At 51.4% G+C, this 27,087-nt stretch overlaps 13 protein-coding genes across 13 annotated transcripts; 6 read left to right on the top strand and 7 right to left on the bottom strand.

Annotated features, from left to right (window-relative positions):
• The first annotated feature begins 420 nt into the window (after positions 1–420).
• On the top strand, positions 421–3,004 carry HETIRDRAFT_34134 (uncharacterized protein). Its single transcript, XM_009544865.1, has 14 exons — positions 421–477; positions 547–638; positions 699–740; positions 802–1,032; positions 1,102–1,213; positions 1,274–1,360; positions 1,435–1,486; positions 1,543–1,637; positions 1,700–1,780; positions 1,835–2,024; positions 2,083–2,339; positions 2,440–2,600; positions 2,661–2,719; positions 2,795–3,004. Exons 1-14 carry the CDS (start codon positions 433–435, stop codon positions 2,896–2,898), a joined length of 1,608 nt encoding a protein of 535 aa, XP_009543160.1. The 5' UTR covers positions 421–432; the 3' UTR covers positions 2,899–3,004.
• Positions 3,005–3,534: 530 nt separating this feature from the next.
• On the top strand, positions 3,535–4,517 carry HETIRDRAFT_170176 (phosphatidylethanolamine binding protein; the record flags this gene model as incomplete). Its single annotated transcript, XM_009545182.1, has 2 exons — positions 3,535–4,082; positions 4,166–4,517. The coding sequence occupies 2 exons, from the start codon at positions 3,535–3,537 to the stop codon at positions 4,515–4,517; spliced, it is 900 nt and encodes a 299-aa protein (XP_009543477.1).
• Positions 4,518–5,409: 892 nt separating this feature from the next.
• On the top strand, positions 5,410–5,931 carry HETIRDRAFT_47639 (uncharacterized protein; the record flags this gene model as incomplete). The annotated part of the gene is made up of 1 exon (XM_009544922.1): positions 5,410–5,931. One exon carries the CDS (start codon positions 5,410–5,412, stop codon positions 5,929–5,931), a length of 522 nt encoding a protein of 173 aa, XP_009543217.1.
• A 417-nt stretch (positions 5,932–6,348) lies between these two features.
• Positions 6,349–7,351, bottom strand: aes1 (hormone-sensitive lipase HSL; the record flags this gene model as incomplete). Its single annotated transcript, XM_009545181.1, has 3 exons — positions 6,349–6,980; positions 7,032–7,145; positions 7,213–7,351. 3 exons carry the CDS (start codon positions 7,349–7,351, stop codon positions 6,349–6,351), a joined length of 885 nt encoding a protein of 294 aa, XP_009543476.1.
• Positions 7,352–7,617: 266 nt separating this feature from the next.
• Positions 7,618–9,210, bottom strand: HETIRDRAFT_471997 (uncharacterized protein; the record flags this gene model as incomplete). The annotated part of the gene is made up of 4 exons (XM_009545180.1): positions 7,618–8,211; positions 8,278–8,913; positions 8,965–9,078; positions 9,165–9,210. The coding sequence occupies 3 exons, from the start codon at positions 9,208–9,210 to the stop codon at positions 8,285–8,287; spliced, it is 789 nt and encodes a 262-aa protein (XP_009543475.1). The 3' UTR covers positions 7,618–8,211; positions 8,278–8,284.
• A 1,016-nt stretch (positions 9,211–10,226) lies between these two features.
• Positions 10,227–11,231, bottom strand: HETIRDRAFT_47144 (Esterase/lipase/thioesterase; the record flags this gene model as incomplete). Its single annotated transcript, XM_009544909.1, has 3 exons — positions 10,227–10,858; positions 10,911–11,024; positions 11,081–11,231. 3 exons carry the CDS (start codon positions 11,229–11,231, stop codon positions 10,227–10,229), a joined length of 897 nt encoding a protein of 298 aa, XP_009543204.1.
• Positions 11,232–12,252: 1,021 nt separating this feature from the next.
• HETIRDRAFT_425366 (uncharacterized protein) lies at positions 12,253–13,221 on the bottom strand (the record flags this gene model as incomplete). The annotated part of the gene is made up of 1 exon (XM_009545179.1): positions 12,253–13,221. One exon carries the CDS (start codon positions 13,219–13,221, stop codon positions 12,253–12,255), a length of 969 nt encoding a protein of 322 aa, XP_009543474.1.
• A 239-nt stretch (positions 13,222–13,460) lies between these two features.
• On the bottom strand, positions 13,461–14,088 carry HETIRDRAFT_313341 (uncharacterized protein; the record flags this gene model as incomplete). The annotated part of the gene is made up of 4 exons (XM_009545178.1): positions 13,461–13,493; positions 13,547–13,660; positions 13,714–13,815; positions 13,879–14,088. 4 exons carry the CDS (start codon positions 14,086–14,088, stop codon positions 13,461–13,463), a joined length of 459 nt encoding a protein of 152 aa, XP_009543473.1.
• A 693-nt stretch (positions 14,089–14,781) lies between these two features.
• HETIRDRAFT_312531 (uncharacterized protein) lies at positions 14,782–15,721 on the top strand (the record flags this gene model as incomplete). Its single annotated transcript, XM_009545177.1, has 6 exons — positions 14,782–14,850; positions 14,906–15,010; positions 15,073–15,285; positions 15,343–15,454; positions 15,517–15,623; positions 15,680–15,721. The coding sequence occupies 6 exons, from the start codon at positions 14,782–14,784 to the stop codon at positions 15,719–15,721; spliced, it is 648 nt and encodes a 215-aa protein (XP_009543472.1).
• Positions 15,722–15,777: 56 nt separating this feature from the next.
• HETIRDRAFT_471990 (uncharacterized protein) lies at positions 15,778–17,084 on the bottom strand (the record flags this gene model as incomplete). Its single annotated transcript, XM_009545176.1, has 3 exons — positions 15,778–16,203; positions 16,266–16,828; positions 16,897–17,084. The coding sequence occupies 3 exons, from the start codon at positions 17,082–17,084 to the stop codon at positions 15,896–15,898; spliced, it is 1,059 nt and encodes a 352-aa protein (XP_009543471.1). The 3' UTR covers positions 15,778–15,895.
• A 697-nt stretch (positions 17,085–17,781) lies between these two features.
• Positions 17,782–24,023, top strand: HETIRDRAFT_471989 (uncharacterized protein; the record flags this gene model as incomplete). Its single annotated transcript, XM_009545175.1, has 27 exons — positions 17,782–18,010; positions 18,070–18,551; positions 18,602–18,781; positions 18,832–18,898; positions 18,959–19,253; positions 19,305–19,421; positions 19,473–19,687; positions 19,746–19,837; positions 19,897–19,973; positions 20,023–20,089; positions 20,156–20,198; positions 20,255–20,264; positions 20,311–20,391; positions 20,450–20,534; positions 20,594–20,674; positions 20,724–20,914; positions 20,968–21,076; positions 21,133–21,271; positions 21,326–21,406; positions 21,465–21,620; positions 21,676–21,720; positions 21,781–22,295; positions 22,346–22,464; positions 22,529–23,030; positions 23,094–23,299; positions 23,351–23,552; positions 23,605–24,023. The coding sequence occupies 22 exons, from the start codon at positions 17,782–17,784 to the stop codon at positions 22,011–22,013; spliced, it is 3,075 nt and encodes a 1,024-aa protein (XP_009543470.1). The 3' UTR covers positions 22,014–22,295; positions 22,346–22,464; positions 22,529–23,030; positions 23,094–23,299; positions 23,351–23,552; positions 23,605–24,023.
• On the bottom strand, positions 19,607–24,023 carry HETIRDRAFT_408062 (uncharacterized protein). Its single transcript, XM_009545174.1, has 21 exons — positions 23,605–24,023; positions 23,351–23,552; positions 23,094–23,299; positions 22,528–23,030; positions 22,346–22,463; positions 21,781–22,295; positions 21,676–21,720; positions 21,465–21,620; positions 21,326–21,406; positions 21,133–21,271; positions 20,968–21,076; positions 20,724–20,914; positions 20,594–20,674; positions 20,450–20,534; positions 20,311–20,391; positions 20,255–20,264; positions 20,156–20,198; positions 20,023–20,089; positions 19,897–19,973; positions 19,746–19,837; positions 19,607–19,687 (listed from the first exon to the last, which is right to left on the bottom strand). Exons 1-6 carry the CDS (start codon positions 23,999–24,001, stop codon positions 22,162–22,164), a joined length of 1,560 nt encoding a protein of 519 aa, XP_009543469.1. The 5' UTR covers positions 24,002–24,023; the 3' UTR covers positions 19,607–19,687; positions 19,746–19,837; positions 19,897–19,973; positions 20,023–20,089; positions 20,156–20,198; positions 20,255–20,264; positions 20,311–20,391; positions 20,450–20,534; positions 20,594–20,674; positions 20,724–20,914; positions 20,968–21,076; positions 21,133–21,271; positions 21,326–21,406; positions 21,465–21,620; positions 21,676–21,720; positions 21,781–22,161.
• Positions 24,024–24,099: 76 nt separating this feature from the next.
• Positions 24,100–25,941, top strand: HETIRDRAFT_380913 (uncharacterized protein). The gene is made up of 9 exons (XM_009545173.1): positions 24,100–24,172; positions 24,234–24,330; positions 24,385–25,082; positions 25,139–25,254; positions 25,320–25,403; positions 25,456–25,525; positions 25,586–25,625; positions 25,687–25,709; positions 25,774–25,941. The coding sequence occupies exons 1-9, from the start codon at positions 24,146–24,148 to the stop codon at positions 25,807–25,809; spliced, it is 1,191 nt and encodes a 396-aa protein (XP_009543468.1). The 5' UTR covers positions 24,100–24,145; the 3' UTR covers positions 25,810–25,941.
• The last annotated feature ends 1,146 nt before the right edge of the window (positions 25,942–27,087 follow it).

Raw genomic sequence — 27,087 nt, 5'->3', positions numbered from 1 at the left:
TCGAGCTGTGTGTAATCGTAGCGTGGCCTCAGACAGTAATCAGGACAATATATACGCAGATAAATTCGTGCGGCGTGGCCGGCGCAGGTGCGAGAGCAGGCTTGGGGCAATTCACCAGGTCAAAGGTTCATGGTGCCACAGCCCGAGCAGGGGAGATTCCATTGCGGTTCGGCGTCGTCTACTTGTCAAAATTCAGTATCAGTGCTGGTGAGAACGCCCAATGCGATGCAAGAAGAGGGCGAGAGATGGACACGGTCGTGGTCAGAGTCGCGAGTGCATCGTGGGCCAGTTCACCGAGGCGGTCCGGGACTCCTGTGGCACCTGCGCGCAACCACAGCTGATGATAAGCACTGTGAGCATGCGGTGCGTGCTAGCTGGGGCCTGGCGCGTCCGCCGACGCTGCTCTTTCTGCCGGCCACTCTCGACGTCGGAATGAACGTCCTCAAAACGCGTCACTTCCCTCTCGCCCAAAACGCAGTACGCATTCCGAGCACGCAGTCCTTGCGGCGGCTGCCCTGTATTGACCGCGTTCGCCCGCCCACTTAGTCTTTTCAAACCAGGAAGCTCCACCGCGCTCGATATGGCCCTGTCGCGGTGCATACAGCCAAGGGCGCGCCTGCACCAGAACGACGAGAAGAGTAGCTATCCCCACCCCCGTCGCTTCACAAGACTCGTTCCCGCTCACGCGCGCCGCCCAGGTTCTCAGTGATCAACCCCGCGACAGGACAAGACCTCTGCACGTACGTCGCGCCTGATCGCCTTTTGTTCCATCCAGGCAGTCACCGCTCACCCGCCCCGCAGCGTCGAAGCCGCCTCCACCGCCGACGTGCACCAGACCGTCCAGGACGCGCACGCCGCCTTCCAGTCCGGCGCGTGGTCCCGCGCCTCCGCGCAGCACCGCTCGACCGTGCTCGCGCGCCTCGCGCGCGCGCTCGAGGCGCGCATCCCTGAGCTCGCGGAGATCGAGACGCTGCAGACCGGCCGCGCGATCAGGGAGATGCGCGCGCAGCTGGGGCGGCTCCCGGAATGGCTGTGAGTTCTGTCCCTTCGCCCGGTCTTGGAGTCGGCTTGCTTGGCGCGGAGATGATGACGTCGGGTCAGGGACTACTATGCCGCGCTGTTGCGGACCCACCAGGCGTATGTCGCGCCCACGCACGGCCAGCTCCTTAATTATGTCGAACGGGTTCCTCTAGGGGTCGTTGCGCAAATCACGGTGCGTCGCTGTATGTTATGCGATCGTGAATGCCCTCGTTGAATCATGCTACGATACAAGCCATTCAACCACCCTCTCTTGATCGCTGTGAAGAAAATCGCGCCTGCTCTCGCCGCTGGCAACAGCGTCATCGTAAAGCCCTCGGAGGTAACACTCAAGACTTTTTTCTTTTTTTCACAATATGTACAACGATTCTGATTGGTCCTTGAACGGGCTCGTAGTTGGCCCCAATCACCGTTCTTGAATTCGCAGAGATGGCTCGGGAGGTGGGAGGTTCGTCGCACCTCGGCACTCTTTCGACGTCCCGAGTGTTGACCGTATGTGACCAGTGCCTGCCGGCGTTCTTTCGGTTCTTCCTGGGTACGGCAGGACGACGGGGAAGGATCTCGTCTCCCACCCGCTCGTGCGGAAGGTGGACATCACTGTGAGCACACTGTTCGGTCGTGCAGATGTCGGCTTTTGATACGATCTTTTGTGTGTGCACAGGCGGGCACGTCGACAGGCCGCGCCCTAGGCGCCATCGTCGGAGCCAACCTGGCCTCATACACGGCCGAGTTGGGTGGAAAGGTAAGGAGTCCGTATTCTTTCTTACACCAGACGAACTGACCGTTTGCTCTGAAGGCGCCAATCGTGATCTTCGACGACGCTGACGTGGAGTCTGCGGTGAACGGCGCGGCGTTTGCTTCGTTCGTCGCTTCGGGCCAGACGTGCGTCTCCGGCACGCGTCTCATCGTGCAATCCGAGGTGTACGATCTGTTCATGAGCCGGTTCCTCGAGAAAGTACAGAGCATCACCAAGCGGATGGGCGACCGTAAGCGGCATAGCTCCATATACTCTAGCAGTCCGCGCTGTACTGATCATGATATCAGCGATGAACCCAAGTTCGACAATGGGAACCGTGATCTCGACTCACCACCTCAAGCGCATAGACGCGATGGTCAAGGCGCGCAGTTCTGGCGCGCTCCACGCCGGCGGAGAACCCATGACGGGCGAGTCCGCGCTGGATGGATACCGGTTCTCGAACGGGAGCTTCTACCCCCCGACGGTCATCGCCGACGTCTCGACCTCCGACGAAATCTGGACGGAGGAGATATTCGGCCCTGTCGTCGTCGTGAAACGCTTCCAGGTGAGGACGCACGGACCGCTAGAATCGATCCCCGTCAGTCGTGCTTACGCGCAGATTTGCGTTTGCGTTTGCGTTCTATTTCCATGGGGCTGGGGTGCAGAGTGAGCAGGACGGCGTTGCGCTGGCGAACGACTGCAAATACGGGCTCGGGGCCGGCATCTGGACTTCTGATTTGTCGAGGGCGCACCGCGTCGCGGCACAGCTAGAATCGGGCCTCGTGTGGGTCAACACGCACCATCGCAACGACCCCAGTTCACCCTGGTGAGCGCATCCCTCTTCTGTTTTGCTTCGAGACCGGGAGACCAAATATATGTTGTGTAGGGGCGGCATGAAGGAGAGCGGGATCGGGAGGGAAAACGGGCTGGAGGCTCTCGAAGCTTGTGAGCGGACAACAACACCAAGCCTGTCTCGGGCAGTCGCCCACTCATCGCGGCGAACGCTTTTTTGTTTTACAGATTCGCAGAGCAAGTCGACGATCGTCAATATTTCCACAGCGGAAGAGAGCAGGAAGAGGGATGACTGGTTCGCCGAGGGCGCTGCGGCGAAGCGCTACGGCTAGTTCCTTCTGGGCGCCCACGCCGTCCGTTTGTAGCGGACCGCTTTGTATGTGATCGCCTCGCGCGAGCTTCAATTGCCGCGCCACAAACGTCGTGACAATCAGCGCCACACAAAGTCCGAACGCTGGCTGGCTGGCTGGAGCCTCTGACAGCGTGCCTTTGTAAGTCGCTGATTGTTGGAGATAGCTTCAGGGCAAGCCATTTCGCGCAACGAGTTTTCGGCGCCTTGCGTCGACAGCTTCTGAGAGCTGTTATCTAGGTCGGAGAATATGTCGTTGGGCACGATGCCAGATGTGGTCCATGACCTACCCATCCATGCGCAAGTCGCATTCTTTTTCACTCGCCTCCGTAGGGGTTTGTGCATAATCGTCGATTTGTCCTATCTATTAAGGCTCGGGCTGAGCGGATACATCGGGTATGAAGCTTCTGGGACTGTTCGTGGATGATGCGCCCGCGAGGGTGGTGTCCAATTCTGATCCCCGTTCATGGAACCCGCATCGTCAGCGTTCGCACGCAAGCGACGATCAACAAAGCTAGAGAGCGCCCACATATATCCTGTGCGCACGCACGCACGCAGCGGCAGAACCCATCAACCGCCGGCTTTCCACTCTGTTCTGCTCGCCGGACCCACCTGGGAGATGCTGTCGTACTTTGCTATTCTCGCTTTTTCATGCTGGATTCGGCCCGGTGGAGCCCAGGTCGATGCTGCCTCGCTGAGCACCGTGAAATCGGCCTTTGAGACGTCGAAAGTGGTCCCAGATGTCATTCCCAGTTTTGACCCCACGGCACTCCTGGACGTCGTCTTTGTTGATCCGTTCACCAATGACACAGTTCACGTCACTCCCGGAATGGAATTGACTGCGAACCGTGAGTTCCGAATTCTCATGCCTGCCGCGCGTGGCCTATGCTGCAGTGCTAACGAGCCCCTCGCAGAAACGGCGAACAAGCCCCAGTTTTTTGTGTCGTTCAGCGACAACTCCGTGGCAGAGCAGACGTTCGTTCTGGCAATGGTTGACCCCGACGCCCCGACGCCCCAAAATCGATCCCTTTCGCAAATCCGCCATTTCCTCGCGGGGGACATCAAAGTCGCCGGTGGCTCGTCCAACCACTCGCAACTGGTAAATGCCAGCGTGCCTTTGACGGCGTACCTAAACCCCTCGCCGCCCGCCGGCTCTGACGCCCACCGGTACGTACGATCTCAGATCGTCTACGCGATAGGAGCTAGGCAAAGATCCATCATTCATCCATCATTCATGTTTGCTTACATAGGTACACGATCCTCCTGTTCCCTCAGCCGGACAATTTCGACCACACCGCTCTCGACCTCGTCAATGCGTCCGTCGACGCGTCGAGACTGAGCTTCAATCTGACCACGTTTGCAAGCAGTGTGGGCATGGGAAGCCCCTTGGCTGGCACGTTCTTCTTGACAAAGGGGCCAACTGCCGACTCGACGACGAGCGGTACGGCCGCAGCTTCAAACCCCGCGTCTGCCGTCGCACCGTCGGCTTCCGGCGGCACAGGAAATGGAAATGCGAATGGAGCGGGGGCTAGTCGAGATTTCAACGGCGTTGCGTTGGCGGTAGCGGTCATTGTGGGCATCCTTTCTATTGCGTTTCATTAGAGCCGAGAGCTTCATTTGTGTCGCCCTTTATACACGACGTTTGTTCACACACCTTTCTGATCGGGATCTCTCCGGTGGTTCTCCTTTTTACAAACGTCTGAACGACTATCCCCTTCCGCATGGATGAGGACATTTCGTTCTCGACTGCTGTCACTACTAGACAGCAACATGCACGGAAACGTAGCTGAGACAAATGCCTGACGAACGCTGAATACGTAGATCTGTTCTGGACCTAGTGTATTTAGGGGCTGGTTTGGAATGGATAGCTTGCATTCCACAATTCTCGCCCCTCGCCTTCAACGATGTCCACATTCCCGCTTTGTCAGTCTTCTCGGTCGGTCACAGGCTTTCGTCATGTTATGTTATTAGGCGTAGACATAACACAAGGGATAAATTGGGAGGCCACATCTCCAAGGAGACCTGTCCCAAGCGATGGCTGAGGCCTTTGGAGAGTCGCCGCGAAATGGAACGAGCATCGCTCACAGGTCCCATGGAGAAAAACTTTTATCATCGCTCACCGATCGCTTCCATCGGATGTTCTGCGAATAGGACGCTGTCCTCGTGTATGCAGTGGGCCCTCAAGGATGGAGCTTACCTTATCATCTGAAGTCCATAAAATCAGATACGATGAGGGAGACAGCGAGGCCACACCGAAATGTCCTTGATCCGCGTACCATTCCTTATCTCTGCAGCAGTTGGAGCATGGCTCTCTCTGACGCCTCCGAATCCGCCACCGTCCCCTGATGAACTGGTGAAGAAGACAGGCATGGAGAAGGTGTTTGGAAATTTCGTACGGATTCATGCGTTGGCGTGGAAGGTCAGTCGCTTATGAGAATATGTATATGCATCATAATCAACAGCGCTCACCGTGCGATGACAGACATCCGTGTTGATGAGCATATTCATCGACCTGGGACTCGTCCTCGGGCATCACGATGTCTCGGTGTATGGGCGACGCCTTGCGCCTGCGAGTGACTGGAGCAAGGGCATCGCACTATCTTTCCTATTCGCATGCTCGATGCTGTGGCTTAGCGGCTGGATCCGGCTCTGGTGCTACCGCACGCTGGGCCGTATGTTCACATACGAGGTCACATTGCGAGACGGGCATGTCCTCGTCACATGGGGCCCGTACGCCTACGTACGACACCCGAGCTATACGGGAGTCGTGTTTGGCGTCCTCGGCACTCTACTGCTGCACTTTGGGCCTGGGTCCTGGTTTTACGACGGCGGATGGCTGGAAACACGTGGGGGATTAGCATATGCGGGGTTTTGGGTGGGTATGGAGGCATATGTGCTGATGTGCATCATGACGAGGGTTCCGAAGGAAGACGGGCTGCTGAAGAGTCAGTTCAAAGACAAGTGGACGGCGTGGGCAGCGAAGGTGCCGTACAGAGTAGTTCCTGGGCTTTATTGATGTTGAGTTAGTACCACTTACAAGGTGCGATCCAAAACGTATGACTGTTTTTAGCTTGTAATTCTTCGAATGTCAACTCAATATTTGTGTGGAAATCTTTGTGCTCACTGTGTAGATCACAAATTGTGTCCTTGGCGACATAGTTCAATTCAGAGGCATCTGAATTCATCTCGCGGGCAGTGACACTGCAGTTACAGGATTCTCAGCACGTGATGGAGAACGCGTAACGCGTCGAACCTCAGATGAACTTATCAAAATTCCTTCTCCCTTGAGATTGTCGCGGAGAATTAGACTGAAGGATACTGATAGAAACAATCCCTATTGTACAAAATAATGCTACATCATACACGCAGATTTCAAGGGGAAGATTGAAGCATGTACATGGTAGGTTTTCGAAATCAGCATCGACACAAACAGTCAGCGCTGCCCCTTGAAAGTATCAGATAGCCACTCTATATCCAGTTTGTAGTTCTCACTCGTCACACCTTGTCCAGCTGAGAAATCCCTCAGAACGTCCTCATGCACAGCATTCTTTTCGACCACATTTGTCGTGTCCTTCACATGCTTATTCAGCGTTTCTCCAAATATCGCGATCGCGTCGCGCAAGCATTCTACCTGTCCAGCGGTGTTCAGAATGCGCAGGAAGACCTTGTCCAGACCTGTCCACCACGATTCGTCGGCTGTGATGGCTTCCACATAGTTGCGCGTCTCGGGTGTGATACCTGTTTGTGCATGCATCGCAAGGAAGTTGAGAGCTTGAGCGCTAGTAGTGTCCAGTTTATCGTTTTCGGCAAACGACGGCGACGAGTCGTCAAAGGTAACCCATGGTGACATCAGAAATGCGCCACCAAAGGGGCCGGATGTTGGGGGTGCAGGAATGTCAGGGAGTGGGTGCAGAATGTGGGCGGCAATTTGGAGGACGAGATTCCCGCCAGCAGAGTCACCGCCCAAGACGATGTTTTGAGTGTCAACACCCTTAGAAACGAGATGCGAAATGGCAGCATTGGCTTGGCGAAGCTGCGTAGGGAATGGAGAATCAGGCGTGAGAGCTATAGCACGGGAACGTTAGACGAAACAGCGGAATGCAAACGTGAGCTTACAGTATTCGAGTGCAATGACCCCCACGCCTCCTGCATTCGCTTCGAGATCTTTCTGAACTTGAAGAAGAAAGTTTAGATGTTCATGGGGCTTCACGGGCAAGCTGAACCCTCCACCTATTGCGTGCATGGCACGTAAAGAGTTCAGAAGGACAGATAAGATTGACAGGAATCGGATGCCTACCATGGGCATACAGGAACACGCGGTCAAAGCGACGAGGGCCAATCCAGTGCAACTTCGCTCCCTCGTCAACCTCATCGGTCAGTACTTCCAGCTTCATCTGTCGCGCCCATTTCGCGTAGAGCGGTGTGGTACTTCCCATGGAGTGTACAATTTGGCGAATATTCCACCCTGAACCAAGGAGAACCCGCATCGTAGAATCACTGGCAGCCCTGGCCCATGTGCGTTTCTTATTGGCTTTACCAAAAATCTTTATTGCAATTATGAAGGCTTATTTGTACGTTAGTCTATAACATGCACTCATGAGGCGAAATCACTCACGGAAATAAGTGGTGCTAATAGCGACCGAAAGACGTTCTGAGAGTAAAAGGGGAGCAGGTTCATGCTGCGAGACACGGGACGCCATGCTGTTTTGGATCCTCCTGGTATCGTCTCTCTTTATATACAAGCCCATCGGTCACATAGTAACCTTCCAGATATAACCAGGATAAACCACGAGCAGATGGAAGAAGCCGGCTGGTTGTGTTTCGGTCTACTAGCTAACGGAACACGAAGCGCAAAGAGCACCCACCAACAGGGGTCAGCAGCACATATTTACCGCTTCTGATGCTGCATTTGCCCATGGATTATCGACGGCGCCAGTTGGGGTAAATGAATCTTCCGCGTTGTGAGCATCATGAGACCGTGTATTCCAAATGCATTAGTGTAGCTTATCCGAACTCGGATGGCTCAGTGGCCGTGATATTGCCCGGGCGAGAGGAGTGAAATCGGCATACTTGTAAACTCGGATGCCATGGTCATCACCTGATCGGTGAACATGGGTCACGAGGTAAAAAATAGTTGATCTCCCAACTCGCCTAGTGGAGATCATGCTCGAGCGAGGCGACAGCAGTCAGTTAGATTTGGACAAAGATATGTAGGAGAACCACGACACCCAGATATATCAACCACATTATAACGAACGTCATATGCGACGAAGGTACAGACCGCACACGACGAATACTGGATTGAGAGCGGAAGGAGAGTGATCAGGTGGGAGTCGATCACAAGTCGAGTGGGTAAACCAACCATAGAATTAACGCTGCCCCTTGAACGTGTCGGAAAGCCATTCGATGTCCACCTTGTAACCATCGCTCTTTCCACCCTGTCCTACTGCAAATCTCAGAACATCCAAGTGAACACCATTCTTCTCGAGCGTTATAGTCGTGTCTTTCACATACTTCTTCAGTGTCTCTCCAAACGCCAAGATCGAGTCGCGCAGGCACTCCACCTCCCCAGCGGAGCATATGATGCGTGGAAATACCTTCTCCAAGCCAATCCACCAAGAGTCGTTGGCCGCGAAAGGTTCAAAATAAGCGCGAGTCTCTGGTGTAATCCCAGAGCGGAATTGGTCTGCAAGAAAGTTGAAAAAGTTGGTGTTGGGAGTATCAAGCCTGTCATTCTCGACGAACGATGGCAACGGGTCATCAAAGGTGATCCAAGGCGAGATGAGAAGCGCGCCCGCCAAAGGACCGGATGTTGCAGGCGCAGGGAAGTTTGGAAGAGGGTGCATGATATGGGACGCGATTTGAAAGGCGATGTTTCCGCCAGCGGAATCACCACCAAGGACAATGTTCGCAGGCATGATGCCTTTTGAGATCAAAAAGGAGATCGCAGCGTTGAATTGACGGAGCTGTGTCGGAAATTGGGCTTCCGGGGCCAAAGCTATGAGAGGATGTGTTAGCCTGCGACGCGAGTGTGAACGTGGGGACGAACAGTATTCAAATGCAATAACACCGACATCTCCCACAGATGCCTGAAGATCCTTCTGGACCCTGTACAGGAAATTCAAGTGTACAAGAGGGTTGATGGGTAAGCTGAAGCCTCCGCCTACGCGTGCATTTAAGTTTTAGCGCGCAGCAAATAATTGAACAAGATAAAACTTGCCATGGAAATACAGAAAGACGCGCTCATACTTTCGGGGACCGATCCAATGTAGCTTCGCACCCTCCCCAATATCATCCGAAAGCACTTCTAGCTTCACCTACCGCGCCCATTTCTCGTACAGCAGGGTTGTGTTGCCCATGAAATGGATCATCTGTCGCATATTCCAGCCCGCGCCTGCTACAAAGCGTAATAGCGAATCACCGAAGGCCCTCGTCCATGTGCGCTTCCTGTTGGCGATCCCAAAGAGCTTTGGGACGACAACAAAAGCTACGACAATTTGAAGCCTTGACACTACGCGGGCGGGCTGAAATCACTCACGAAGAAAGAGCAGATCTAGCACCATCGTGATATGTTCCAATAACGACAAAGTTATTGTTGTATTTGCATTTTGGATTTGTTGAGAATGAGACGACGGCATGGTTGGAATGTTGAACCTTACGGACGCTGCCCTTCAATACGAGGCTTCGACCATATCCGTACCAGATTTACAAGCCAGAAAAGAAGGGATATGTGATTGCTCCACTGGGAGTGCTGACACAGAGAGAAGACACTTGAAGCAAGTCAGCAGTCAATTGATCTGCATTGAAACATCCATATCAGTCGATTGCAGGGCCATAGACGCTTATATGATACCCACACCCACATAGTTACACATTAGACGGCGCCATACTGACTCCTTCCGTAGTACGAGGATCAGATGCCCTTGACACATTCTCGGCGCTGCGTGACTTTGCTGAGCGAGCGAACAAAAAAAACATGAAGTCACTTGTGTGTAGGCTGAATCGTTTGAGTCGACGAGGAGCGAAGCTCCTCTGCGCGAGGTTGTGAAGGTGATTCTAAATCTTTGATTGTAAATGTCACGATTGAACTACAGCTTGAATGAGAGAGGCACTTGAGACGAGCATGACCATCATGAAGCGCTCGGCCTGGGATAAGCACAGATCCTAAGATTCCTGATTTTGTCCACTTCGATAAAATTGGTAGGACAGCGTGACATACATCTCTGCATCGTATATTAGATTGAAAGCATGAGGGGAGATCAACGTTGAAATGAGTTTTAGAAAGCAAAGCGAGCTAACAAACCCTATAATCTAGCGCCGGCCCTTGAACGTATCAGAAAGCCATTCAATATCCAACTTGTAAGCATCGCTCTTCTCACCCTGCCCTACTCCAAAATCTCTCAAAACATCTTCGTGAACACCGTTTTTCTCGAGCACCACTGTCGTGTCCTCCACGTGCTTCTTCAGCGTCTCGCCAAACGCCAAGATCGGGTCGCGCAAGCACTCAGCGCTTCCAGCGGTGCTGAGAATCCGATGAAAGACCTTGTCCAAGCCCGTCCACCAAGAGTCGTCGGCTGCGAAAGGTTCAAAGTATGCGCGGGTCTCTGGTGTAATTCCTGGACGAACAAGATCTGCGAGAAAATTGAGAATTGCCCTGCTCGTGGTATCAAGTTTGTCATTTTCAGCGAATGACGGCGATGAGTCATCGAAGGTGACCCAGGGCGATATAAGAAGCGCGCCGCCTAAAGGACCGGACGTTGCAGGCGCAGGGATGTTCTGAAGAGGATGTAAAATGTGGGATGCAAATTGCAAGACTAAATTTCCACCCGCAGAATCGCCTCCAAGAATGATGTTCGCAGGTGCCGTGCCCTTGGAAATTAAATAAGAGATTGCAGCATTGACCTGGCGAAGCTGCGTCGGGAACGGAGAGCTGGGAGTCAAAGCTGGATAATTGAAAGATGAGACCCAGATGAGGATGTGAGCACAAAAACGAACAGTATTCAAAGGCAATGACGCCGACATCTCCTACAGATGTCTGGAGGTCCCTTTGGACCTTATGAAGGAAGTTTAATTGTTCTTGCGGGTTAAGGGGCAAACTGAATCCGCCCCCTACGCGCACATCAGGTCGCAGTGTTTATGCAGAAGGACATATGACGAGTACTCACCATGGAAATACAGAAAAACGCGCTCATATTTCCTGGAACCGACCCAATGGAGCTTCGCTCCTTCACTAATCTCATCCGAGAGCACTTCCAACTTTGTTTGCCGTGCCCACTTCTCATAGAGCGGGGTCGTACTGCCCATGACAGACACCATCTGTCGTATGTTCCATCCTGCACCTACAAGTGTTCGCATTGCAGAATCGCTGAATGTTCTCGCCCACGTGCGCTCCTTGTTAGCCTTGCTAAACACCTTGGGTATGAGAGCAAACGCTGCAAACCTCTATTGAGGGTTTACATTCAACTATCGGGTAAAACTGACTCACGAAAGTAGAGGACACTGAGAACCATTGTGAGTCGTTCGGAAACCGTTAGGGTCATTGCTGCTCTCTGATCTTGCTGAGAATGAGAGGTCATGATCATCGAAGCGTCGCCGTCGTCGTCGTTGTCAGCTGGACCATTTATACCTACCAAACACGGCGATTCGGCCTCCCCCGAAATTCTCAGCTGCCAAAGCCAGACACATGACGGCCGCAGTACTGGGAAAATCGCGAAACAAAAGTTCGAAAGAAGTCAGCCACTGACCAATGCTTTCAGCCACCGACCTATACTGAGCACATCGACTGCCAATGTCATAATGCATCAATTGACGCCCAGATAAGTGGCTTGATGGTATACAAATATGCTGTGAGACAATCATACACTCTAGAGAGATGAGCCTAAAGGCCTGAAGCTGACGGAGGATCGAGGTGCGATGGTCAACTTGGGAGTCATGACGAAGGTGCTGACGTGAGGGGCCTACGGCGCTTATCACATGCATCATCTACGTGATGACTTTTGGTCAATTTACCTCCTTCTACTACCTCTCCCCACAACCGCCGTGGAGTATACCAAAGGCTTAGAATCAGAAGTGTATGGCAGCACCGAGCGGCCCAGAGTTTGATAGCTGAGTGCCTTCATCTGGAAGGCCAGATAAGCCGTATTGGATGGCAAGTCGTTCGTCTTCGGAGAGCGTATCTCTGCCGCCATTACTGGTGTATGCTACAACAGGGTATCCAATAATCCATACATTCCTTACATTATCGCTATAGATCGTCATATTCAATCCCCTCAATGCCATTCTTAAACCCATGTCAAGAAAACCACGCACCTGAGTTGTTTTCTCCTCCCTCTCCAATTCAATCCACGTCGTTTGGATCTGGGCCAATACCCTTCTCCGGCCATGGAACACGCTCGTACACCACGTCCCCACGCAGCTTCATCAAGGTGGCCTGCATCTGAGCAAGGGTCATATTGGTCTCGGGTGGAACAGGCAGCGGCAGTGGCAGCTTCGGCTTGTCCCCCGATTCACGACCAGGTCGACGTTGAGTCCTTCCTCTATTCTGCTCTGCGATGACATTCGGTCGAACTGGGACACCACTGAGATACGGGCCCCCCACCTCCAACGGAAACGGCACATCTGGTCGCTCCCTCAGCCAGTGCTCCCGCAATCGAACGAGCAGCACCTCCGCCGAGTCGCGGAATGCCCAGTGCGATCCGAGCAGGCCCTCGAACCACCGTTCCGTGTGCCCATAAACGTACGCGACGATCCATTCCCACGCTGCGTCGCGCGGGATGAAATCGCTGTGGTAGATGCTCTGGAAGATGAAGTGACGGACATTCCGCTGACCCTCCCATGTGATGAGTTCGTAAGGGTGTATGTGCGGGATGAGCCAAGGGGGCATTCGCGCGCAAGACCACAAGGGCGCACGGTGTGCATGTTCCCATCCCGTGAGTGCCAGCGTCAGGTCACTCTGTTCGTCGCCTGGTCGCGCCCACCGCACGACGAAACGCGACATTTGCATGTCAGTATGCCGGATGCCGAACTCCTTGCTCTGGAGGACAGAGTACGCCGTGTATCGCGCTTCAGGGGAGAGGGAGCCAGGTATGTAAAATCCGCCGGAGTGGTAGGGAATGAGCGACCCTAGACGGTTCCAAGTGTCCCGCAGGAGAATTACGTCCATATCACTAAGTTCTTTGTGATCCTGCCAGCCCGTGTCGCGGCCGGAAATATCAATGTCTTTCGTGGAGCCGAAGACTCGCTCTGGGCGCTTGGAAAGGGCGAGCAAATAGTCGTGTGTCGAAGTCAAGGCTTCCTGAGGTTCCATTGTTGCAAGCGGACCTTCATCAAATGGTTTAGATAGAAGAACGGGTCTTCTCCATCCACCAGGATGTGTGGATGCGTGTGGAGGTGAATCTTCGACGTTTGTTTCTGAGCACAGAAGGGGACTGCGGCAATTGAAGAGTTTGACCAGAATCTCGCCCAGACGCGCGCAGACCATCATGATCTGGCGGGGTTTTAGGTCCAACCAGATATCTTCCAGGCATTCTCCGGGGACCTATGGCATCACGGAGAAGGGGACGAGTGGTAAAAAGGACTCTAGTTGGTGAAGAGGTTCATCAAAGTGGGCAGAGGGGGAGAAAAAACAGCACCATTTCAAGAAGCACGACTTCGGCGTTGATGGGATTTGGCACGTTGTCGTAATAGCCGTAGATTTTAGGTGCGCAAATTTGTGCAATATCCCGTGCGGCCTGTGTCATGCCGACCTGTGCAGGATATGATTTGAGGACGTAGATCAAGGCTTGACTCGACCTCTTACCAGGCATTTCGTCGTAAATGTCGGCCGGCCACGCGGAAAGTGGGCCAACATGCAGTGGGGGCCCAACGGAACAGTTTGTGGGTCAAAAGTAATGAGAATCATCTGCGATAGGGCACGATCGCAGATATGTTACGCTGATACCAAGAAAATAAGCAAAAAATTCACCTCCTCACCAGCCCACACGGTATCTTCGCATCCGATCACGGTAGGATGGGGTGGTCTTTTGTCCTGCAAGCGCGCCTTGCCCTTGCTCTTACCACTTTTCTTCGTACTCTGGGCATTTCTGCTGAGGCGTGAAGCATGTTCGGCGGCAGCTGCAGCTGCAGCAAATTTCTTCAGAGCCGGGACGTCAACGTGGCAGAAAACTTCAGACATCTCTCAAGAAACAAGACCTGGGAAAGATGGAAAGAAGGGCCTGCAGCATGTAGCACCGTTCTGGGACCCAAAGGTCTGAAACGCAATCGAACCAAAGAGGTAAGACTGATCGAATCGGAGGGGCAGGGAGCACGTAGGGAGATGGGTATTAAAGCCTGTGGGGAAAGATATCGCAAGTCCTGGATTTGCGTCCTGTTACGTCTGCACTGATGGCTTCCTGTAGACGCCGAGAAGTCGATTACGGAAGAAGGGTCGGTGGCCCAGGAAAGGCGAAAACACGAGGGAGAAGCAGATGATGCCTTCAAAAGAGCGGAAGAGCGAGTGAGCCTCCGAGCTGAATAGAGTCGATGGGGTTGATTAGCTGGAGAACGGCAAAGTTTATGAATGGCCATGTGCGCAAAATTGATCAAAGGTGCCGTGATAGAGGATAAATGTGAGCGACATACGTCAAACTGGCTTTCGCAGCCCTCAATAGGTGCAGATACAATGGCCTATATGCCTTCGGAGAACTCAGTAAAGTGAACGCGTCGCGAATTGCGATGTGAAAGAAATGAGGGAATCCGGCACACAACATTTGCAGTGCAATATGCTCGGTCACCGATTATCGCCAACTTGTGGGTCCAGATATGAGTTACGTCAGCATAGTGTGTACGCTGTGGGCGCGACTTGAAGCTTGATCTCGAACCTAGCACCATGAATCGCATCTTCGGCTCTGCCTCCAGCAAAAAACCAAAGCCTACCTTGCAGGATGCTATAGCTTCGGTGAGCCAGATAATCCTACATGGTGGCACGTACCTTTCCTGATTGTCGTTGACAGACAGATGCCAGGGCAGCTTCAGTCGAGGTCAAGATCAAGAAATTAGATGGGGAGCTTGCGCGATACAAGGAACAAATGAGCAAGCTTCGTAACGGTCCCGGAAAGGTGTGTGCTCGTCTGGATCTAGAATCACCTTACAATGTCCAATATTCTAACGGCATGGACAGAGTGCGATTCAACAGCGCGCCATGCGCACACTACAACAGAAGAGGATGTACGAGTCCCAACTGTCACAGCTTACGCAGCAAACTTTCAACATGGAATCCGCCGCTCTTGCCACGGAGAATCTACGCAACACTATGGCCACGGTAGACGCTATGAAGATTGCGAATAAGGAAATGCGAAAGCAGTACGGCAAGATCGATGTGGACAAGATCGAGGTTAGTCTCTGTGGCGACTGTCAGACTGATGCTATCAGGACTAAATTTATGGTGCAGAGCATGCAATACGATATGGAGGATCTACTAGAACAAGCGAATGAAATTCAAGAAACTCTCGGACGATCATACGCTGTTCCTGACGAAATCGACGAGGCAGACCTTGAGGCAGGTGTGTTGCGATTTCATGTTTTATTCTGGGTGTATCTGGATAACCTTGCCATGGGTACGCAGAACTAGACGCCCTGGCGCTAGATGAAGACGAAGAAAGTACTTCGTATCTGGCCGACCTCAATAAAGCACCCGACTTTATTGACGAGGCACCAGTGGAGCTAAGCGAGGTCAGTGGTCTAACCTTGTGCTACTCATCACAAACTAATGGGTTTGCTTGCAACAGCAAACACCTGCAGCTCCCGAAGCTGTCCGAACGACGGTGTAATCATCCCTTTTTTTAACGATACCCGCTCATTCTATATGGAATGCGCTGCTTAGTCTAATATTATAATAGCCAGTGATAATTAGCTCCAAAGCCTACAGGGACATTGCAGCAGATGCATGTATTTTACAACATGATGACATGGAATCCAATGAAATAGCAATAGTTATGGTCCCCTCAAGAGGCATCAGCACCGTCGCCACCGTCACTACCACCTCCAATAGCACCATCCCCGTCGATGCCTCGTTTCTTCTTTTTCCGCTTCCGCTTCTTTTTCAGGGACGTGTGGCATCCTAATGCACCAATGGGCTCCAATGGGGGACCAGATAGGTTAAGGACGGGAACAGCGGGGTGGGCATCACTGTTCGAGGGAGGAAGGACGAAGTGCGGTTTGAAGGATAACGTTTGGGGCTTGGCCTTATCTGACTTCGGTGGTGACGTCTGATATTGAGGGCGGAATTCAGATGACACGATATCATTCAATCCTGTAGTTTAAACAATTGAGGAGAGATGCGAGCCATGGTCACGTAGCAAGCAGACGACGAACCGGGTGCGATGGGGGTTATGATTGAGGATATTGACTGATTGGCGGAGGAGACAGGTTTTGGAGGTGCTGAAGTACCATCTACAGGTCTCACACGCAAAATGTCCTCGTCTCCACCATGCAACTTTTTCCGTTTTTTCTTTCTCTTTTTCTGCTCATGCTGCTTCATGTGCATACTCTCTGCATCGTCTTCGACGCCCATGACCACGTCTTCCTTCTCTTGAGGCTCATTTGCCTCACTCACGCTGCTAATATCCACTCTTTGTCTCGGTTGGGCTAGTTCCTTGTCCGTCTTTGCCTGCACCGCCAAAATCGCCTTCGCTTTCCCCTTCTTCTTAGTATGCGTCGCAAAGGGGTCGATCTTGACCTTCTTCCGAATCGCACCAGACCTGCTCTCCTCCTCGTCTTCTTCATCCATATCCTGTGTCTTTGATTTCATGGACACAGGCTCGCGGTCATCATCAGCTGCATGAGATCGTTTCTTGCCCGCTAGTTTATTTTTGAGCTTGACCGCATCTCGACCAGATGGGTGTGTCGAATCTGGAAGGGGTGCACCTACCCCAAGCCTAGATAATGACATAACGTTCAGTAGGATGTCGCGTTACTCGTAAGAACAATGCATCGGCAGGCGTACCTTGGAGGTCGGCGGAGGAGCTCTTCGAGCTCTTTCTCCGTGTCTTTAGAGTTATTCGGCTTGGAATAGCCAGATGATTTGAGAGGTTTTATCCAAGATGAAACGAGGTCCTGCGCAAATGCTAAGGACATGTCTATCTGAGCCTGTAGGGTCTCTATGTCGATGTCATCTTCATCCGGTGCTGCCATGGTGTCTGTGACTTAGATAGTCTACAGTCTTGAGAGATAAATAATCTAAGAAATGTGTTCAATATACAAGGACGTCCGTGCGGGATGCGTGGTGGTGAGACGTTTGGCTAGAACATGATCGGCAGAGGCCAAGGAGAATTTTGTGGTGACTTGTGGGCGCTGAGTTCATGTATTTAATTTATATCCATAAGGCTTAACATGGACATATTATCGGTAAAATATTGCGTTGGCTCGGTAGCGACGTCCACCAACCTTTCTCATCTTTCCACCGAACTCGCTGAACATAATTCTAAATCGACGACCGTGATAGACATATCTTATAACGCAGGATATACCGCTCGTAATTGTGCGACTACATAACCTTAGCGCGCGTCGCACCTCTCCACTTTGCCGCACGTTTGGACGGACGTCTCGAAAGCATCTGCAGTCGCACTGCTGTGTAAGTACATTGCGCAAACCATTTGTATCGCGACAGATACTCTGTTGGTCATCTGTGCGGTTCGAGCCCACTGAAGAGAAGCGTTCTTGCTGGTCACCGAATCTAGCGAGGCGAAACCATGTAGGACACTTCATCCTACTGTCAATTCGTCCCTTCTGATGAGTGCCAATCGTCACATAGACCATAACGCATTCGTCCTGTGGCACGGTGTAACCCGGCCCGTCCCCAATCCATTTGACTGTAAACCACACAGAGACCATGCATCTCTACTTAAAAGAGGAGCCTCGCACATTGCTTCTTGTTACCAGCTCACGGGAAGAGTCTCAGGGAAGACCACAGAGAGTCCTTATTTTTCGTGCCGTGGAAAGCAATTCCTCTCAAGCCGTTGTGGAATTCCTGCCAAAAAAGGAGGTCGATTTGTCGAATGCGGTACGCTTAACAAGTCGCATAGTCAAGGGCTGCTTGGGCCTTATATCCGTCGGGAGAGGTATTTTACTCTTTGATTTATAGAGAATGGCAATTCACAACCTCGTTTTCATCCAAAAGACGTGTTCTTGGCTGTCGTGACGTCAGCATCTAACATGGGGAATGCACGTCCATCTGCCTCAAGCCCAGAAAATGTGGCGAAGATACACGAGGTGATATTCTATAGCTTGACGTCGTCAATCTGGGACGATTTCTCCGCTATGGGAGAATCCATTCCCAGCCCCTCATTTGCCGATCAGGCTGATACCGTGCCCACAAACTATCAGACCGGTCCTTCTGGCCAACCTCCTCTTCTAGAACACCCGTGTATGCCCCTCACGAAGATCTTGTCGTCAGGATCGTTTTACTACGCCCTTGGTCCGCACTGGGATCTCTCATCTAGATTGTTGGATCGGATTTCAAGAGGCCAGGGCGAGAAACGTGACATTGGCTCGTTTGACGAGCGTTTCGTGTGGAATGAGTATATCGTCCGGAGCCTGCTCGACTTCAGGGAACGGTTAGACATTCAAGAGCGTGAGGAGTTGGATCAATGCCAGTTCATCGTGAGGATTGAGAATGTTCGGATCGAAATCATCCTTTAACCTTCATCCAGGTCCTCGCAATTCAAGGATACGTTGGAGTTTTCACTCTTGCACTGCCGGCGCCTCCGACAGATGGCACACCAACTGTTGCCACTGTATGCCTAATTTCACGCCTAGGGTGGAAGCGCGCCGGAACACGATTCAACACTCGGGGAGTCGATGACGATGGAAACTGTGCTAATTTTGTTGAGGTATGTGGCCGGCGCTCCTGCACATGATTGGTGACTAAAGTCGCCCTCAGACTGAGACTGTCTTGACCACAGATCAGCATTGCTTCAGCTATGTACAAATTCGTGGAAGCGTTCCCTGTATGTGTCACTTCCACTCGAGACGTGGTGGATTCTCTAAATCTGTGAACCCTCGCGCAGTATTCTGGGAACAGCAAGGATTGCAGACTTTTGGTCAGCGCATCCAGATAACGCGCCCTCATGCATCACAGCCCGCATTTGAGAGACATTTTGCTCAGCTCACAGAAGAATACGGTTCAGTCAACGTCATCAATCTATTGGGAAGCAAGGACCACGAGGCAAGCTTGACTGCGGCGTATGCTAGGCATATTCAAGTAGCTAAAAGCGTATGGGGGGACGATGTTGGGATTACTCACTTCGACTTCCATAATGCGGTAAGGATTGGGGGCCACGACAGCGTTGTACGGGATTTGAGGTGAGAAAGCTTTTTGATGATACGACCCTCAATAGACTTATGTATTCTTAGACGGCTGGAGAGCGTATCTGACAACATCGATCGCTTTGGATTCACAATGTGCGATTCTACGACCGATGAGATCATAACGGAGCAGAAAGGCGTGTTTCGGACGAATTGCCTTGATTGGTATGCTTTTTCGACGCTCACACGTCCTTCATGTGCCTCATAACCTTTTAGTCTCGATCGGACAAACTTTGTGCAGGATATTCTTTCGCGCACTTCCCTGGAACAGTACCTTGTCCTTGTTCGACGGGAATGGGTGCACTCGAACTCTCTCTGGTCTTATCATCGCGAGCTCTGGGCTGAGAATGGCGATGCACTTTCCCGGATATACGCCGGTACCGGTGCGCTCAACACGAGCTTTACACGTAGCGGGAAACGTACTCTTGCGGGTAAGTGCTGCCCAAGTCAGGTCGTGGTTTTGATGTTTGCCTAACTGCTTCGGCTTAGGCGTCTTGTCGGACGCCACGAAGAGTGTGTCCAGAGCATATATCAATAACTTCCAAGATAAGGGGAAACAGGTGGCCATAGATATGTTCCTGGTACGTATCATGTGCCCACTTGCTTTAGCTTGTGCAGAAGTTATAGCTTCACGACTCAGGGTAACCTCAGCCATCAAAGGCAAGTCACTGTCTTCGATCCCATCCACGACTCAGTGCGTGCTGCTTTGGAACAACGGTGAAGTCATCTGCTTCATATAACTATTCCTTTATTCATGTTATATTAGCCTTACCGAATACTCTTCAACGAAGCAGTGCACCGTGTTCGTTGGTACCTGGAATCTGAATGGCAGAGTAAGTGTCTCCCGCTCCGAAATCCGATGTCACCCAGTTCTGTGGAATTAATTAACCCTATACCAGCCCCCATCGGAATCTTTACTCCCATGGCTATTTCCTCATACAGGTGAGTGTATGTCATTGCCTATCTGCTAAGCTCATTTACGATGTATGTACCCACAGACGTCCCCGAGTAAGGTCTTCATTCTAGGACCTTTCCTTGAATGACGCTTCTTTAGTCCAGACATGTTTGTATTAGGCTTCCAAGAGATCGTCCCTTTGACTGCACAGCAGATTGTGCAAACTGACCCTGAAAAGAAGTGAGTCACCCGGTCAGATGCTTGTCTACCAGAGTAGCCATTTGATGGAAGATGTCAGGCGAATGTGGGAAGCACGAATTCTTGATACTCTCGATCGGCGACCCAATAAGAAATGCGATTATGTTCTGCTGAGAAGTGACCAGGTAAGTTTGGATATAGTTGTCCAGATTCTAGGGGAAACTGACGCTGATTTTACTACTAGCTTGTTGGGACAGCTTTGGTTGTTGTTGTTAAAGCAGAACTGACCGCTGTAATCCGCAGCGTTGAGGCGACCACCCGCAAGGTGAAGGTCATCGGCCACCGAACTCCCTGTTTTACTGACTAGACCGCAGACAGGGCTTCGCGGGATGTCGGGAAACAAAGGGGCTGTCGGAATCCGTCTTGAATATCATGACACAAGCTTCTGCTTCCTGACTGCTCATCTCGCCGCAGGCCATTCTAATGTAGAGGAACGAAATGCCGACTACCGGACTATAGTTAACGAGCTGCACTTCCTGCGAGGGAAAAATATTGACAGTCACGAGTGGGCAGCTTCCTCTCATCCTCTCTTCTTTGGCACGTCTAACGCCGCCCCAGTAATGTCATTTGGTTAGCAGACACAAATTATCGTGTCGATCTCGAGAATACTGTGGCTCGTTCTTTAGCAGAGCAAGGCAGGCTTGACATCCTACTTGCGGCCGATCAGGCAAGTTTCACAAATTTGGCGCCCCCATCGTTGATCTCAGTTGTGACGCTATATAGCTTAAACAAGTCTTGGATGATCGTTCAGCCTTTGGGGGTTATGAAGAAGGCCCTATTCTGTTCAAACCCACATACAAATACGATGTAGGCACTGACAATTATGACACAAGTGAGAAGATGCGCATACCTGCGTGGACCGGTGAGTGATGATATATGGCTTATCAACTAGACTTTTGAGTTCATCGTGATCTAGATCGGGTCTTGTTCAAGGGCGAGAGGCTAGACCTATCAATCTACTCTAGAGCAGAACTCCGAGGGTCTGATCACAGACCTGGTAGGCGTCTCTTGACTTATGTTCATCTGTGCGTTCGTTGGCTGACATTTTTCTATAGTATACGCTGTTTTCAAGGCTACGGTGCATGTCATCAACACCGCCAAACGTGCCGCCCTCTCTCGCCTCCTTTTGGAAACTGTCACGTCAACGGCTCCTGGAGAAATGCTAGAAGAGAAACTAGCAGGGCTTTCGTTTTCTGCCGGCACCGATGAACGTAAACATGTTTGTTATCCATATACGCACGTCTATACATTAACTCTGTCTTGTAGTTCCCCTGCCTAGCTCCGAGGATCAGGCATGGTGGGATACACTAGGTACTCCAGACTTCACCAGCTCCAGCCAGCATCTGACGTCCGTTAATGTTTTGAACTAAGATCATCCAAATGGCGTGGTTCCCGTTTCCGACACAGTCGCGAGTCACAGTGGGTCCAACAATCCATTTGACGAATCACCGTACGACTCGCCACTTTCGGCATCCCCGTCGTCCTCGGACGAGGAGTTATTCAACCACGCCCTTTCGTTGCCAAATCCCATGATCCCAGTGCCCTCTAACACCACTGCACGAAAACCGCCTCCTCCCCCACCTAGATCAAAGTCTGGTAGCTGATATGTGAAGCTTTAGACTTGCATTCACCTGATGGAACAGCTCTATAATCGCTGATTGAACAACCATATGATCTGACAAGCCATGGCAGCCAATCCATCGTACAAGAAACATAGATAAAGATCCGCAAGACAAATGATTCGACAGAGCACTAAATAAGTCCCTGCTTCTTCAAGTCTTCATACGTCTTGCGATTGTACACGTTACCCTCCTCGTCTTCGAGCTCCTCCATCGTCTCCTGCTCAAAAATCTCGTGCCGCCCTTCTTGTTTCAATTTCTCCGCGACTGACAGAAAACATGAGCATAATTTCAATGGTGTCAGGACAAGAACGCACGAGATAGAGCGTCTTCGATACGCGTGATCTCGTGGAAGTGTTTTGTGTTGGGCAGTCCCAGAGCACGCATGCCGAACGCATGTCTGGATTCCTGGAAGTGTCGATCAAAGTTTTTCCTGCAATGAGTGTCGTGGATCAGTATATCGAGCAATGATTGTAAGTTTGGGTTAGGAAACTCGCCTGCCCATGTAAATGTGGTCTGAGCAGATCTCACATCGATACTCAACCCCGAGACCATGGAGCTTGTACAGCCAATACGGGATGGGCTTGCCGTCCCAGCCCAATGGCAGTTTCAGAGGGTTGTATATCCGCTCCTCTTCCTCCTCTTCTTCCACTGGTTCGCCATCCTTGTTGGTGTTTGCCGGAGGCTGCGGTTGTGACTGTTCCAATAGCTCCTGTTCGCGCTCACGAGCAGTCAGTGAGAAGCGCCGCTCAACGTTCGATTTTGTGTCGTTGAGGATGGGAACGAGTTGAGAGAGAAGAGAAGTAGTAAGGTATGTTAAGCGGGCAGCAATGATGTGCTTATCCCGGTTGGTAGCAGAAGGGGGTGGCATCGAGGAAGATGGAGGGCCGTTAGGATTGGTGGGCGGCGGTTCGTTTGTAGCTTGCTTGGCAGTCGCCTTGATGTGTTTCTTGGAAGACAAGTGAGCGTCATAGACCGTCTGCTTTGAGTACATCTTCTGGCCTGTGTGACGCGGTGCGAGGTGAAACAAGGACATCTTGTTCGAATTATGGAAAAAGTACGTACACGCAGTACACCAGATGCCCTCTGAGCTACCATTTCCATTAGCCTGAGCATTTCTTGGACTAATTTCCGACCAGCCCTCAATCTCTCCCGCCTCCCACTTTTTGTCAAACTCAGCCGCCGTATCTTTCAAATCTGATTCAGTATCTACAAGCGGCTGCGTCCGACGCATGAAAGACGTCAGGTAAGTGTGCAATGAGTGAATATACCTAAGAAGCAACATGTGAGTATGCGGAGGGAAGGAGCTAGAAAAGACTCACGACTCGTAGTCCTTCGTCAATCTGGTCTCCTTCGAGAGCTCGCGGTGCACAGGGCCAGATTCAGCCAACATCAGAACGTCGAGATACTGAAGATATCCTAACCGCTTGTCGATCCTTTTGAGATTGTTGTACGTGGTATGATTTGTGTACAGATCGAGATATTTTCCGTATGTCTCCTCGCCGGAGAACAGCATGGCGATCGCTGAAGACGAGGATGGAGAGCCTTTCAATGTAAGAACTTGGTCACAACTTACGATCTTCTTCGACATAGTCTTCATCCATATCTTCGGGAGAAACTTCGTCGAGAAACGCGGCCAGCTCGAGTTCGAATCCATCTGCACCAGCATCAGGATACTTGTTGTGGTGCTCCTGAATTTTACCCAACCTCGAGTAAAATTCTGATAGATCATTTTGCCGGTTTGGCGCAGAGAGGGCATCAATCTCTGCCTTCCGAACATCTTCGTCCTGATAATGATTGTTCAAGGTGACGACGCGCGAAGAGATTCGGTCGAGGATTTGTGCGGCCTTGTGTTCATTTTGAAGACGCGTCTGGTGGACATTCTGTGGACGAGAGAGAATGGTATAAAGAGCCCTCTCGAAACGTTCAATCTCTTCGTGGTTCTGGCGCTGTACTTCGATGATAGAGTCCATGTTGTCGTTGCCGCTGTCGAAGAGAGTGAGGAAGGAGACTGGACCAAAGTCTCGCGTGGCGGCGAGCACAGTAATATTTGAACTCCGACGTGTCTCGGTGTGCAGAGATTCACAGCACTCATCCCCCATCCCTTCATCTTCAACATGGCTGGTATTAACCCTGGTGACGAGGTCTGCAGATTCTTGCTAATATACGTATTCCTGACTTTACTCACTATCATTTTGTGTCCAGAAACTTCGCTTCGAGTCCTCTGAGGCTGTCCCAGTTATTTCGACATTCGATGAGTTTGGGTTCAAGGAAGATCTTTTGCGTGGAATCTATGCATACAGTGCGTCCCTATCTGCTTCATATAGTATCTCGTCATGACACAGCGCCTATGCAGACTTCGAAAAGCCCTCTGCGATTCAGCAGCGCGCCATTGTTCCTATCACTCAAGGGCGGGATGTCATTGCCCAAGCACAATCCGGTACGGGTAAAACCGCCACCTTTTCTATCTCCATTCTCCAATCCATCGACATCTCTGTACGCGAGACGCAAGCTCTTGTTCTCTCACCCACTCGCGAACTCGCGACCCAAATTCAATCTGTCGTCCTCGCACTTGGGGATTACATGAACGTGCAGTGTCATGCCTGCATTGGCGGCACATCTATTGGCGAGGACATCCGAAAACTCGAGTATGGCCAGCACATCGTCTCTGGAACTCCTGGACGCGTATTCGACATGATCCGCAGACGGAGTCTTCGAACAAGAAACATCAAAATGTTGGTACTGGACGAGGCCGACGAGCTGTTGAACAAGGGTTTCAAGGACCAAATATACGATGTGTATCGCTACCTCCCTCCTGCAACACAAGTCGTCCTCCTTAGCGCCACTCTGCCTTATGACGTGTTGGAGATGACAACCAAGTTCATGACCGACCCTATTCGCATCCTAGTCAAGCGTGATGAGCTGACTTTGGAGGGTATCAAGCAGTTTTTCGTCGCGGTGGAGAAGGAAGATTGGAAGTTCGATACCCTTTGCGATCTTTATGACACTCTCACGATCACGCAAGCCGTAATTTTCTGTAACACCCGACGCAAGGTAAGTAATATCGGTCTAGAGTCTTGAACGAGTCCTTCATAATTCGTACGTTTCAGGTCGACTGGTTAACCGAGAAAATGCGCGTTGCCAACTTCACAGTGTCGTCCATGCACGGAGAAATGCCCCAAAAAGAGCGTGATGCGATCATGGCGGAGTTCCGTGGCGGCACGTCGTAAGTTTTCAACTGAAACTACGATTTAGTGCTAGCGGTGGTCTGACTTTAATACCACTTGTTAGACGTGTTCTGATCACCACAGATGTTTGGGCCCGTGGAATCGACGTTCAGCAAGTCTCTCTTGTCATCAACTACGACCTCCCCGCGTATGTATCGTGTTGTCGAGAAAGATGTGATCACCTCTAATATCCATGTTAGAAATCGTGAAAACTATATTCACCGTATTGGGCGGTCCGGCCGTTTTGGCCGTAAAGGCGTTGCCATCAACGTACGTGTGCTTGACTCTCACCTATCTCAAGGTCATTCCTCATTGAAATTTTGGCCGCAGTTCGTGACAGTGGATGACGTGCGCATCCTTCGCGATATCGGTATGGGCATCTTTTTTGCTTTAGCTCTTGAATTTCTACTGATTGATGCTTATCATTGCAGAGCAATTTTACAGCACGCAGATCGTAAGCGAACCTTCTCGCTCTTGCTCGTTCTGAGTGTCCAAGTACTGATTATTCGATCTGGTAGGATGAAATGCCTGTTAACGCCGCCGAGCTCATTTAAGCATCGGTACGACTCCCCGAGGGACAGATGACCGTCGTTTCATTTCTGTTGCGTCTCGTGTACTCGGCTGTAATGTACTCTATTTGGCTTTCCCGTTATCATGATTGCAGGACTTGCACATATGTCGTATCCTCGCCCGTTGGAGTGTGGTTCTAGTAAACTGATCGCGCGGACCAAACGTCCATGGCTAGACGGCAGACTCCTACTCAAGAACAGGTAAGTGGCTCATATTCCACCCGCTCCCGAAGTCTATGATCCGAACGTTGTTTGTCGATGCTACTTTGAGGATACGCCTCCCTCGCCGCATCTATTTTGATCATGATCGACTTGCGACACTCCAAACGTGCTTTACAAATCGCCCGGCCCTAAGTAGAGACGGAGCGGAACTCGGCGATAGAGAGCCCATCTCCTCTCTCACCTCTATGCCGAATGCAGGTCTCCACAACTTCTGTCTGTCATCGTCGCCTGAACTAGTAATTTCCCTCAGCCCGTCTACTCAAGTCTTTATTTGCTCCCCAGTGCGCCTCGTGATCATCAGAAGCTCTCAGTGTTTGGGCCTGGGAGGTTTGATTATCTCGCATTATTGACATGGTAACAAATTCTCTGCGTATCGGCTCACTATATGCAAGCTACAAAGCAAGTGCATCTCAACTTATGAAATTTTGCAGACAACATACTCGTCGGCTCCATAAAACCATATCGTGGTAAATATACGTAAAACCGTCTGGATTTCTATCCAAACCCTACTCAACCGCCACGAAAGCCTCCCTTGGGGCCTCCTTGCCTGTACTTTTTATCTTCCTCGCAATTCTGAAGAAGGCGGCGCCGGTGATACTGGGTGCAAGGGGTAATCTTGCGCCGCTGAGTTGGTCACATAGACAACAACCCGAATCCCGTAGAACCATCCAGACAAAATAAATATCCGCAGACTAACATGTCACAGGCGTCACACATTCTCAACCAATCAAACTTCAGTCAGCCGCCGAGACCCTGGCAGCACAGCGGCCAGCCCTCGAAACTGCCCCCCCCCTCCCCCCCTCTTTCACCCATCTCCCCCTCCTCTGGTACATGAAATTCCCTCTATGACTGTTTCTTCCGTCTTCCAGTCTTCTAAATTGACTGTCCCGTTCTCCTCACTGCGTACTTTCCGGTTGCTCCTTCCTGCTGTCCGTGTTGCATCCAGCGCGGCGCAAAGCGGGCGGGAAGGCGCAGGGGCTGTCGAGGTAACATTTCCTGTTATTCAATCGCTTCCTTCCAACTTATGGATTGGCTTCTTGT

The sequence above is a fragment of the Heterobasidion irregulare genome (genome assembly GCF_000320585.1).
Source record: "Heterobasidion irregulare TC 32-1 unplaced genomic scaffold scaffold_03, whole genome shotgun sequence".
In the NCBI taxonomy this organism is placed as follows: Eukaryota; Fungi; Basidiomycota; class Agaricomycetes; order Russulales; family Bondarzewiaceae; genus Heterobasidion; species Heterobasidion irregulare.
The sequence above is the reverse complement of the archived record's forward strand: the minus strand, read 5'-3'. Positions and strand labels throughout refer to the sequence as shown.